This window comes from Polypterus senegalus, chromosome 10, assembly GCF_016835505.1.
Source record: "Polypterus senegalus isolate Bchr_013 chromosome 10, ASM1683550v1, whole genome shotgun sequence".
NCBI lineage: Eukaryota > Metazoa > Chordata > Cladistia > Polypteriformes > Polypteridae > Polypterus > Polypterus senegalus.
The window spans coordinates 81,244,624-81,258,502 of NC_053163.1; the positions used below are offsets into that span (position 1 = coordinate 81,244,624).

General features: G+C 36.4%; 1 protein-coding gene across 8 annotated transcripts in view; it reads right to left on the reverse strand.

The window, feature by feature from the left end:
* The window catches only part of diaph2 (diaphanous-related formin 2), a 1,278,655-nt gene that overhangs the window by 505,111 nt on the left and 759,665 nt on the right, over positions 1–13,879 (reverse strand). For all 8 annotated transcript variants that reach the window (XM_039766010.1, XM_039766009.1, XM_039766012.1 and 5 more), the window contains one exon: positions 5,406–5,645. In XM_039766010.1, the coding sequence (XP_039621944.1) occupies positions 5,406–5,645 (240 nt within the window). The remainder of the gene's footprint in view (positions 1–5,405; positions 5,646–13,879) is intronic.

The following is a 13,879-nucleotide window of genomic DNA, read 5'->3' on the forward strand; positions in this document are numbered from 1 at the left end:
TTGAAGCTCAAGAGAAGTTTTTTTTCTACAACAATTTTCAACTACATTGACAACAACCTCTAATACAGTATAAACAATCACACATTTTGTAGTGGATCTTAATTTTTCAGACCCATAGAGATATCTTAAATCCAAATTCAAGAAAAAATTCCCTCTTCTCACCAGTATATCACAGCTACTCAAGTTTGATTACTTCTTCATCGATAATAATCTATTGCCCACTATCAAAGCTTGTAGGTACAACACCATTGTTTTATCTCAGATCATGCTCCATTTATCTTGCAGCTTGAATCATTATGCCCTACACACTCATCTCGTAACTGGCATCTTAAACCCCTGTTGTCAGCATATGGGAACCAGCTTGTTATCCATAAATTTTACAGAGCTCAATCTAAAGATCATTTTAATGAAACCTAGGATATGTATTTAAGGAGTACCAATAAAACAAAAGAAAATAAGGACTTGTTTTGATACAGCTTGTTGTTTCAAGCACTTTCTTTTAAAGATTAATGTAATTGTAATTTAATGACAACAGACTATATGGAATAAATGGAGAGAAATGGAAGCTGTAGCGATAAAAGGTTTGATTTTGGATGCCGACTGCAGGAAAACGATTACCCTCACCAATTTTGTCAGTATGTACGAGAATGTCAATATGTCTCATCAGTTTAAATCCAAAAATGAATTTCATGACATTTTAGTAATGACAAACATGCCCACCTGGTAAGTTTTTAGAATAGCATGGATAAAACTTGTTTGTCTATTTGCAATTTCCAAGGCAGGCAGGTCCTGTTATTTTTCAACTTGTTTTGAAAGCACACAGGTATTTACATTTTTCAGATAACAGACTTAAAGGAGTTACATAATGATAAACTGGTACAAACAAAAGACAAAATTATTTTAAAAAATATAAAATGAATATACCAATAGCTGCCCAGCACTTGCAGTGCATGGTTCTGAAGTATAGACTAGATTAATCATATTTCAAAATGTAGAAAATTCTGTCCAAAAAAGAATAAATAAAAGTATATTTAACTGGTAATAAAATAATTCCAATACTGTATAAAAATAAAATGCCAAGTCATTTACTTTATTGCCTATACTATCTTTCTGAATTTGGAAGAAATTCACCTATATATATATATATCATATTATTCTTTAATTTTTACACATCAGTTTAAATGTGAAACACATTCTAATGCCTGCATATAAAAAAGTCTACAGGTGATATGACGAGGATTCATTCAGATTGCATTTTCACAATGCCTGGAAGTTGTACTCCGTATTGAGTTAGCATCCATCAATGCAAAAAAAGGGCTCCTTATTAGGTAATTATTATTATTACTTTCTTTGAGTTATTCTCTGCTTGCAGAATGACATAATTAGACACAAAAAGTGAAAGGAGAAAAATGTCCATTGAGCTGATTGCCATGACTGTATTTGACAAGTCTTCCCAGGAACTGACAACTGAATGCAACTATGTGTCTGAGTAATCACACTGAACTGAATGTGATGGTAGTTTGTGGTCCTTGGTGAAAAATTCATTGTATAATTACAGACCAACACGCATACTTTTAGAATCATAACAACATGAATAAGTAACATTAAAAATGAAAAAAATGTAAACATGTCTTGGATATTTTTAAAAACAGACTCTTTGTTATATGGGATATCAATTTACACCACTGCTAAACAGAATTAAGTATTACTATTAAAAAAATAACAGAACAAATGCCCTGCTTCCTTTTAATATGCTAAGAATGTGTGTTTGTTTTGCACTCTTATAGCTTTGGCACCTGTTAAATACTAGCATGTGTTAAAGCTGGGAATTTTCATTATATAAAGTTACTGTGCACATGCTTTATAACCTGAGATCGCTGTCAATAACAGGATTTCATGACAGGTACAATCTAATGTTTTCTCTGTTGGGAAAACGTTTAGGATTTGTTCAACACATAACTGTATATAAATCACTTAAAGTGTGCTAAAACAATACTATATCACAGCAACTAAACTAAGTTAAGCTGTGAAATATTACATGACAAAAATAGAAAAATTATTAACAAATGAAAATGAGGCTATTTCTATATTATCTTAAATCTGACACAACTTAAAACCGATCAGAAAAAAATAACAAGTACATTTGGAAATTGTTTTTTTTTTAATAAATGCATACAGATCAAGAATAATATTAACCTAGTAAACAGAAAAGTCTCACCAGCTGTTGTATAACATAGTTTGCATTAGCAAGGTCCTATTTAAGATTTCATTTGGGTGAAAATGTCTTCAAGGCAGACAATTTCACATGACTTTCGTCTAAGAAATATATTAGTAAATGTAGAAAAGCTAAGAATAGTTTCACCTTGTGTGCCTGTCAAATATGGAGAGTATGGAAATGTCAGGTAGTAAGTTTTTTTATATGTACAGATGAATTTTCATTTTGAATGCACACCAGATATAAACTGTATATAAACATAAATTCCCACACATACAGATATACCTTTAAATATAGAAAGTACTGCACAAGACTCTTACCTTTTGAGTCTGATAAAATCAGAAAAAGAAATATACAGAAAAAGCTGAAAAGGGATTCAACATTGAAAAACACAATTAAAATAGACTAAAACAAACAAAAGGAAGATAGGTCAAAAACAGCTTATGTTAATGTGATGTTAATATTATTCATTTATAATAATCCAAATGAGAAAATACACCACTAATTAGAACATTACAATAAGCAAAGACCAAGGTGTCAGTGTGGAACCTAAAGGCCAAGAAGGACTCTAAGAGGCGTCAATAAAGACTGAGACTGCCAAGAACATGATATTAGATGTTTACAGACCTCTGCACTTGAGGCTCAGTGGCCAGGGATATTGTAGTCTTTATGTCACCAGCAGACAGATCTAATCCAGAAAATGATCTAATACAATCTGGTTAGAGAGGAAGATATATAATCAGACCTTCAAGTTGTATGAAAATAGATTAAAGCCTTTTTTATTAATTAAAAAAAATGTTGGCCTCATTATTATGATGATGATTATACTAGTGAACATCGTGTAGCACACTGTAATCATCTTGAGTGCTCCCCTACAGTCTTCTTAGACCTGCCACTTAAGAACAATGTTTGCTTAAAAGTTGCAAAAGTGGCAAGAGTGTTATTTTATATATGCTCAAATGAAAAGTCCATTGGCTAGTGTTGGTTCCTTCTCTCCATTTGTTAGGCGTGCATGCATGTCATATATTCATTTTACCAGTTAGCGAATATTTTTTTGTTTATTTTCTAATAATTGAAATCTATTTTATGCTAAAGAAGATGGCTACAACCTAGTTTTTATACTGTGCTGACGAATTGTTCAAAATATATTAAAAAGTGGTACATCTAATTTAATGTATGACAGAGAAAGTATAAATAACTTTCATTTACAAATAAATACAAAAAAATAAAAACAAAAGCACTACAAAACTTTAAAAGCAGTGTAGAATAACATTACTTCTCAAAATCAGACAATCTAATTCAGGGATGTAGTTGGTTGTAAATTAATCCAAAAACATCAGATGAAAGGAAACAGACCTGGAGAGGGTGCCAGTTATTGTGGGGTCCATTAACACCCACACTTACATTGATGTTTATATTGTGTCAGGGATGCCAGGGGCAACAACCCAGCCGGGACGCCTTGAGGGACCGGAAGAGGGTCTATGCCCACCCTGGATCACGTGGGGGCCGCCATCCTGGTTGCTTTGGGGGCCATGGGTAGGGGGCTTGGAAGCCCAACCCTGTAGGGACCTGTGGTCACCACCAGGGGGCGCCCCAATGCCTTGGGGACCCTGGACCTCAGCACTTCTGCCACACCAGGAAGTGCTGGGGGGAAGAGGAGGAGGGACACCCGGGGAGCTTCCGGGAGAACAGCCGGCACTTGCGCCACACTGGGGCGTGTCCAGGGAGGAGTGCCGGTAAACACCTGGAGCCCATCCTTTGTGAAATAAAAGGGGCCGTGTCCCTTCATTCGAGGCTGGAGTCGGGTGGAAGCAGAACAAAGCAAGAGAGGAGAGTGGAAGCGGCCCGAAGAGAAGGCATTGTGTGGCCAGGACTGTGTGGGAGTTTGCGTGCACTGACTTTATTCTCTGTGAATACTTGTAAATAAACGTGTGGTGGTGATGAACAACATGTCCGCCTGTCTGTGTCCGGGCCGTGTCCACCATTGGGACAAGGCCAATATGGAAATATCAATCAATCTTTCATGTACGCCTTTATGGTGTATGAAGAGACCCAGAATACCCAGGGGAAATCCCACACAGACACTGGGAGAACATGCAAAAACCAGGATACTGGATCCTGCAGCAGCAGTGTTAAACACACTGGAGCATTATCTCTTTATATACATCCAGAAACAGACATATCTTTACTAATCTGTAATACTGTAATGCTTTCAAATTCATTGAGTTGTTGACATATTGGCTAAAAATGGTCAACACAACCACAACACAACAACACAAAAGCTATAACTCAATAAAGGGAAATTTTTAATAGAAAAAATAAGGGAAATAAAACATTTTTTTTCTAATCTCTTTCAAGTCCATTAAACATTCTGGTGATATGCCTTTAATAATGTAGCAAAATAAGGGCAGGAATAAAACATGCAAATAATTAACAAATATCGCTAACATATAAAGAGGACACACAAGTTTGAGATCTCCACTGATATATCATGAGCCGTTTTCCTCGGTGCGACAGTTAATAGTCTCCAATGAGACTAGTGCTTCCTCTATTAGCTCTTTTTATTTCTTAGGATTTTCCTATTCAAAATTTCCTTTATTAGGTGATGGTTTTGGTAGTACATGCCATCTGTTGGAATGAGAAATGCGGCACATTTTATTATTACACTTGATAAATGCTTTGGAATGACTGTGTCAAGAATGACACCCTCAAGTGAGCTTATCATAGTCATAGATATTGTGAACTGCAGGTATGCTTTGTTACATTCATTTGAATTACTGCAGATGACACATTTGTGCATTGATTTAAGCACAAGGCCAAAACTGGACTGTAGTGGCCAGTTAGCAAAAACTACATAAATAAATAAATACTTGTCAAATGTGTCAGTGTCAATCACCATAATATGATAAAGAGTTAATATTTGCCTAAAACAAGGAAGAAAATCAAATAGAAATTCATTGACTTTGAAAAAATAAAACTGCATTTTTGTGGCAAATTAAATTCTGAATTTGTAGGTGCCTTGATTAATCCCCATTCTCTGAAGGTCATCTGTTTTCCTGATAAATTGTGTTAGCTGAAAAGTTTGATATACCTGAATTTACTCATGCTTATTTTCATCTCGAGTATGACAAGTCAAATGGAATAATGTAAGCTAAACATCAACAAGTCTCTAGGAGTGAATGCAGCCTACCTTAGTTAAGAAGTTAATGTTGAACCCAAAGGTCTGAGCATTACGGGAGCCTGTGTTCATGTAATTTCCAACTAGCAGCACCAGCTCAAGGAACTTGCTGAAGTTTTCACTTTTCATAACTTCATCACAGGCATATGTCACACTCATTATGTTTGGCCAGATGTTGTTAACCTGCTCTTCGAAGGTCATTTTAAACTGGATGCCATTAAGTCGAGGCCTCAGCAGCTTTACTGTACTCATCTATGGGGCAAAGAAACAAAAAGAAAGATTTAAACATCTATTTGAGATAAGAACCATTTAACCTGCAAAAGTATTAAGACAAAAAAGTATTAAACACAAATAATGCCACACAATAAGAGAGCTGACCAAATCTCAGAAATTCTGATATCGTAAAATATGTTTCTTTAAAAAAGTGTATTTTGACACTGCATAGCACATAGTTGTATGTTTGTATGCATGCATGCACAATACTGTCTAGAAACTTTGAGGCTAATATACCTGCAGACCACACAATTTATGTCACTCGGAAACATAAGTATATGTTTAAAATTTAAAACAGGTAAATGATATAAAAAATATATTTTTCATAAGTTTATATTGTAAAGAAAAATTAAACATACAATCTTCTTGTGGATGGATGGGATTAATGTATATGTAAATTTATACTCCAGCAATGAAGCAAGTATTTGTAGAAACTATTCTCAGTGAAAGACTGTGCAAATAAATTACTTTGACTGAATAAAAAAAGACACATCCGTATTAGCACTACTACATGCATGAACAGTGAAGAGTGCAAGACTTTTATTTCTCACCTCTTCTTGCATCAAAGCAGCATATTGCTGCCAGCAGAGCTTGTAATTTTACAAACCAGCCAACATGTAAAGATAACATAAATAACATAATTTTTTCAAACCCGCAAAATCCAATTCAGCTCTAGTGAAGGCCAGAATCTATCCCAATAGCACTGTGCAAACAGCAGGAATCAATCTTGGATGGCTAGCCAGTCCACCACAAACACCCAAACAGAAGCAACGCAACGTTAGAGTTTCCACTGACACAATACATCTATCGCTGGAGATGTGGGATGAAGATAGGAGTACTCAAGGCGGACATGGAGATAACATCCAAACTCCACACAGACCCAGGGCACTGGATTTATGAAGATCCACCCACATCTAAATATTTAAATCAAAATTACTATAAACATATTCCCAAATTCCTAGTGATGTATAATAATGCGTGCCTACTTGAATTTTAGCAACTGATGTTCAGAGAAGTGTTTCTAGGTGTCATGCAAAAAAATGAAGGGCAGGCAAAAGTAAATGTATACATCTCAGAAATCTCAACAATGCTTACTTATACTGTTCATAAAAATTGCATAGTTGGTCTTAGATCCCTCTGCCCACACAAAGCAAATCACAGTCATGTTTGACACCTTTTTTGATATCCATGTACACAAGTACAAAACAAGATGGAAGAGAACTAACTACAGAAAAAAATCTGATAAGCCCAGCACTAGCAAACACAAATACCGCAATTAAGCCAAAAAATCCTGACTTATATCTGTTGAAGACGACATGGCACTGTACTTTTTTTCCTTTTTTTAATTAAGGTTGTAAATTACAATGAAACATAGAACAAACTAGAATTCAATTAATATGGTTCAGATACAGTATATTCAATATGAAATCACACTAATATCAGTACTCCCATTCAAATGATATCTCTGGACATAAATTTATTCAACTTGAAACTGTATTTTGGTATAAAATGAATGTAATTACAGTGTTGTTAGTTAAAATTAATGGGTTGAGTCACCAACAAGAGACTGTTTTACTTGAGTTGAATTATTTGGTCTCCAAAATAAGAGGAGCCTGGTCACAGATAATAATATCATCACAGCTGCAAGATTTGAGAAGACAATGTGCTATGATGTATTTAAAGAAAAAAAAAAGTCGGTAAATGCAATGCAGTGGTGAAAATCGGATTATCGTCTTGAATATGGGTTGGGATCATGAATATAGGTCCAACAAGTTATGAACCTTTATAAAAAAATATGCAATTATCAAGGATGTTGAGAATAATGTAGCTGCATTTGTCAATCATCTATCTAATGCATGGCTTAATACACAAAATCTCCTGTGATTATAAGCTAATAAGAACTCATATTGACAAGTAACATGTGAACTTTGACCATGAATTCCTTATCTTTCTAATTTGGTGTATATACATACAGTACATTAAAGAAATGAAATTTTCTTCAGTTTTTCCTCCACCATAATACAGTGACCTTCAAGGTATGATATTATCTCAGTAGTGATGATGGGGATTGCTTTGTAACTAAAAATTCCAACTCCTCTGGTCTTCCTACCAAAATTATAATGGAAGTCTTGGCCCACCAAACCACTTTCAAACCTGAGACAGGAGTTTAGTATTTAAGCGGGACTCCTGTTAAAATTCTCTATCCTAGTTTAAAAAACTGAACAAATAATTGAAATATTTAATTTTCCAGCTTAGAAATGCAACGAGTGATTTAGAAACACTTTTTTTATTGTTTTTATAGTCCACCTTTGAAACAGAAAATATGTAGATTTTTTTTTATCATTTCAGTAAAATTCTACATTTTTTCTAGCAGCCTCAGAATTTTGCAGTGTTTCATCTGAAAAGCTACATAACCCTGATTGCTTATAATTTCAGTATGGGCATTAAATTTGGTGAATGTGACTTACTAGCATGCTCAGTCCCTTTTACTCTTTTAGCAAAGCAAAAGAGCTATACCATTTAACAACATGGAGAAACAGGTAGTGAAAATGTCAGACTGTGGTGCCTCATACCCACCGCATTTCTTACAACAAAGGTCTGAACATAGGGCATTGAGTAGTTGTACTGAGGAAAAACTAGTGTGAGTGAAACAGACATAGTCAAGATGCAAAAAATACAGAGATCTTAATTAAAAAACAACTAATAGCAAAAATATCAATTATATGAAAAGTTGGAGTTCAGTGAATTATCACACAAACAAGTCCATCCATTCAAAGTTCTCATGTAATTGAACACAAATGAAGAAACAATAAGAAAAAAAAAATCACAACAGACAAAAAACACAAAAACTTACATCCACTTCCCTTCACCCTTCTACAGGCTGCTGGAATGAAACCAAGGACTCTCCAAATCAAAAAGAAAACACAACAGTGCTCAAGGGATCCGCTACGTATATGGCCTAGCTTGGAATACTAAAGGGTGTTCATGTCAAATAAGGCATTTAATTATAAAAACATCTCCTACATTAAAATGTTTCCAGGGCAAGATCCAACCTGCGAACGCTGCAATCAAGTTCCAGCCTCACTGGGTCACATGTTTTGGGCCTGCACCAAATTAACATCAATTTGGACCAAAATTTTTAAGTGCCTTTCAGACAGCCTTGGTGTCACAATCCCTCCTAACCCATTAGCAGCTTTGTCTGGTGTTCTTCTAGATGGGCTTAAAGTGGAGAAGGACAAACAAACTGTGATTGCATTCACTACACTTTTGGCACGCAGACTTATTTTGCTAAATTGGAAGAATCCTAACTCTCCTCTTTTAAGTCTGTGGGTAACTGATGTTTTATATTATTTGAAATTGGAAAAAATCTAATTCTCACTTAGAGGATCTGTATAGAACTTTTTCAAAACCCGGCAGGATCTAATCAATAATATTTTAGAATAAGCTCTTAAAGCACAGAGGAAGTAATTCTCTCTGCATTTCTTTTTCTTCTCCATTCATCCCTATTGCCCTATTAAACTCATCAATTTAGATATGTTTACAAGCTTTAAATTTTACTTTGTTGGCCATGCTCTCTTTCTCAGGGGTGGGGGTTGATTTGTTTTCAATCCTATTTTTTGTAAAAATTGATCTATTTGTATGGAATGATTACAATAAAGTTAATAAAATAGATATATATATATATATATATATATATATATATATATATATATATATATATATATATATATATATATATATATATATATCCTACAATATGCTCAAAATCTGGGGGCAAATGGCTAACCTGAGTGAACCCAGAAAATGACTGTTAAACCGGGGGAGAGAGAGAGACAGTTGACCACTAGTGATTGAAAATAATATACATGATCAAGAGATAACTAACTTGCTAACACTGTATACCAAATATGCACACACATGATCTAAACACAACTTCATAATAAAGAAAATTTTACTTAATATAATATATACTGTATGATTAGTTGCTTGGAGGGCATGTTGTGGTCAAGTAGAAAAAGTGACACAAGATTGAAAAAATTTCAGCAAGCACCAAGAACAAGAGCATGCACTGGCAATGATGATGTAAGGTAAGCATCATGAAAGAAGAATGACCTTCAACCTGGTGGTAGAACACATTTCTAGAGAGCGGACAGGCAACTGGGAATCTGTACCTTTGTCTCAAACTAACAGAGAAAGGGAGAGAGAAGGTGAGAGTATTCAAAGTTGGTCAAACAGCAGAGCTCCTCCTCACCAATACAGGGCAGCATATCATTCAGACTTTGAAGCAGGCCCACATTGGCAGCATATGGTTCAGATTTTGAAGCAGGCCCACAGTGCCTAATTTTGTGGCTAGTCTCCACACTTCAGCAACATTAAGTTGCAACATATAATCGCATAGCACAAAAGTATGACTAGTGATCCTTTTAAGACAGGCAGCCCAGAGGTTCAGTAAAGAAGTGGTGTGATGGCCACCCAAAAAGCACTTCGTCCTTGCAGAAATTAAACACTATTAACCCACATCTGACTATGGAAGTGACTCCAGGACAATATTTAAATTGGCTCAGATCAAATGTTTTCCGATTTTACAGTTGACAGGTGGGTTGAGAGGTGAGAGCTCGACTGGCAGATTGTGAAAGAAACAAAGAAAGTACTTTGTTGTCAGTAATTTCTGTTGGATGAATGGGTAAGCCACACTACCTGTTAGATTGAGGTTTGAATCCATTAAGGGCCCTGAGAGTCTATAGGGTTTGTTATTTTGTTATTTGTTTTATATAATTTTTGCTCTACTGGCCCTCCAGTTTTCTACCTTGTATAGGTCCTACTTTGAATATTTCAGTCTCCTTAGCATTATTCTGATTTGGCAGGGCCACTATTTGACCAGTCTGTCTGAATGCAAAACAAGCACTAAAGACAGACAGTATATTTTACTAGTGCCTATAAACAATAATTATTTTAGAATATATACTGCTCAAAAGAATTAAAAGAACACTTTTTAATCAAAGTATAGCATAAAGTCAATGAAACTTATGGGATATTAATCTGGTCAGTTAAGTAGCAGAGGGGTTGTTAATCAGTTTCAGCTGCTGTGGTGTTAATGAAATTAACAACAGATGCACTAGAGGGGCAACAATGAGATGACCCCCAAAACAGGAATGGTTTAACAGGTGGAGGCCACTGACATTTTTCCCTCCTCATCTTTTCTGACTGTTTCTTCACTAGTTTTGCATTTGGCTACAGTCAGTGTCACTACTGGTAGCATGAGGCGATACCTGGACCCTACAGAGGTTGCACAGGTAGTCCAACTTCTCCAGGATGGCACATCAATACGTGTCATTGCCAGAAGGTTTGCTGTGTCTCCCTGCACAGTCTCAAGGGCATGGAGGAGATTCTAGGAGACAAGCAGTTACTCTAGGAGAGCTGGAGAGGGCCATAGAAGGTCCATAACCCATCAGCAGGACCAGTATCTGCTCCTTTGGGCATGGAGGAACAGGATGAGCACTGCCAGAGCCCTACAAAATGACCTCCAGCAGGCCACTGGTGTGAATGTCTCTGACCAAACAACCAGAAAGACTTCATGAGGGTGACCCAAGGGCCCCATGTCCTCTAATGGGCCCTGAGCTCACTGCCCAGCAGCATGCAGCTCGATTGGCATTCGCCATAGAATACCAGAATTGGCAGATGCACCACTGGTGCCCTGTGCTTTACAGATGAGAGCAGGTTCACCCTGAGCACGTGACAGAAGTGAAAGGGTCTGGAGAAGCCATGGAGAACATTATGCTACCTGTAACATCATTCAGCATGAGCAGTTTGGTGGTGGGTTAATGATTGTCTGGGGAGGCATATCCATGGAGGATCACACAGACCGCTACAGGCTTGACAAAGGCACCTTGGCTGCCATTAGGTATCAGGATGAAATCCTTGGACCCATTGTCAGACCCTATGCTGGTACAGTGGCTCCTGGTGCACGACAATTCCTGGCCTCATGTGGTGAGAGTATGCAGGCAGTTCCTGGAGGATGAAGGAATTGATACCATTGACTGGCCACCACACTTTCCTGACCTAAATCCAATAGAACACCTCTGGGACATTATGTTTTGGTCCATCCAATGCCACCAGGTTGCACCTCAGACTGTCCAGGAGCTCAGTGATGCCCTGGTCCAGATCTGGGAGGAGATCCGCCACAACACCATCTGTCTTCTCATTAGAAGCATGCACCGATGTTGTCAGGCATGTATACAAGAACACAGGGGCCATACAAAGTACAATTTTGAGTTGCTGCAATTAAATTTTGGCAAAATGGACTAGCCTGCCACATAATTTTTTCACTCTGATTTTTGGGGCATCTTTGAATTCAGGGCTCTGTAGGTTGATCATTTTCATTTCCATCAAACGATGTGGCATCCTTTCGTTCCTAACACATTACCCAGTCTATATCAGTATAGATATCCAGGAGGATTTCTTTTTCCCATTGAGATCTGATGTGTTTTCAAAGTGTTCCTTTAATTTTTTTGAGCAGTTTATATTTATGGAAGCTTACTGATCTATACAAATATCAGGATCTACTTTAATGTATCTACTAATTTCACAACACTCCCCTGATTTAACCATGACAAGGAAACAAACAGAAAGAGAATGAGATCTATAACATCGGTATCACCAAATGATTCCATCATGGTCACAGTATAAGATGTGCCCACAATTACACACTCTGTCATCCTGAATAAAAAATAAATAAAGGTTTTTTCAAGGGTCTCTGGGCTATCTGCTATCTGGTAACATTATGAGTAGAATAAAACAGAGATGATTTTCATGAAAAAATTGTCCCTCTGTTAAATAAAGTATATAAATAACTGACAGAATTCAGAATCTTGAAAAGCAAACACAATTTGCCTTTAACAGCAGTCACCCTAAAAAACAGGGCATTTTGCACCAGGCATTTATGGTAAAGAACATGTAAGCTGCAGCATACATTGTGCATGAATCTGTGTGAGTGAAAGAAGACAAACCCAAACCATTAACTGACAACAACAGCAACAATAATAATAATAATTAACACAGTAACTACTTTAAAGCAAGTATGTGAAATTCCAGAATACTGTATAAAGTAAAAAGAAATCTTAGGGGCAGAGGTACCACTGAATGCACTCAGTAGCTGAGATTATTACGGTTAGCCCCTGTCAATGACAGAAGAAGGAGAGTGCTATTATATTACTGCAACTAGGTTAGACGGAAGAATTGAGGCTATGCAATAAAGTCTAGCAATTGCAACAGCTCCAAGATGTTAACAGGCAATTTAGCAAGATTTAATTTCATCACTATAACTTCAATCTCATTGTCTTTAATAGCAAATATTGAGAAACAGAGATAAGCGTCTCTGTAATTCCATTTAATTATTGACTACTTAATATAATCTGTAAACATACTAGGGTCTGGGTGGAGGTGGGGGTAGCAGAAGATGGAAATGGTCTCCATGCAGTGTCCCTTATCTTACCAATAAAGGGAATTTCAACTATGTTATACAGCTTGTTGAATAATCCATCTCTCAGAGACTGCATTGGGACACTTGCCACAATATTACATTATACAAGAGATTTATTCATGTTATGAGCAAGTTGTCTATCAAAATAACATTGTGTGCCTTTCATTTCTTTATTTGATCTCTGGTATATTAAAAAACAGGCTCCTTTTGACAGCCTTAGTGAAAAAGCTTCTACAAGTGGCTTATTTCCCAATAGAGCAAGCTGTTATGTGGCTCCATTTATGTAGCAGTGCCCTGTTTTGTTCAATTTTGCCAAGGAGGAACAGTGCATCTTTACAAGTGTGAGACACATTTTATTTAGAAAAATCAAATATGATGAATATCTGTTGAAAGTCACAAGAGGATTCGGTGGGTTAGGGGTCAAGAGAATAAAAGGACTAATCTTTTTAACCTTGCACTTGGCTGGCTGTTAGGGATTTCATACCATAATATAACATAATCAAGGCTATTTAATCCAACTCAGTCATATAAGGGGCCAGGAACTGCTCTGACTTTACAGCCTCTGGTGCCAAGCAAGAACCCACACTGAATGGGGTGCATACTCATATACTGTACACACCCAAACAGGGCCAATTCTAAATTCCAAATTAATTTAATTACACGTCTAATGGAATGTAAGAGGAAAACTGAAGTAACTTGAGAAAGAACCCACAAAGACACATGATAAATATGC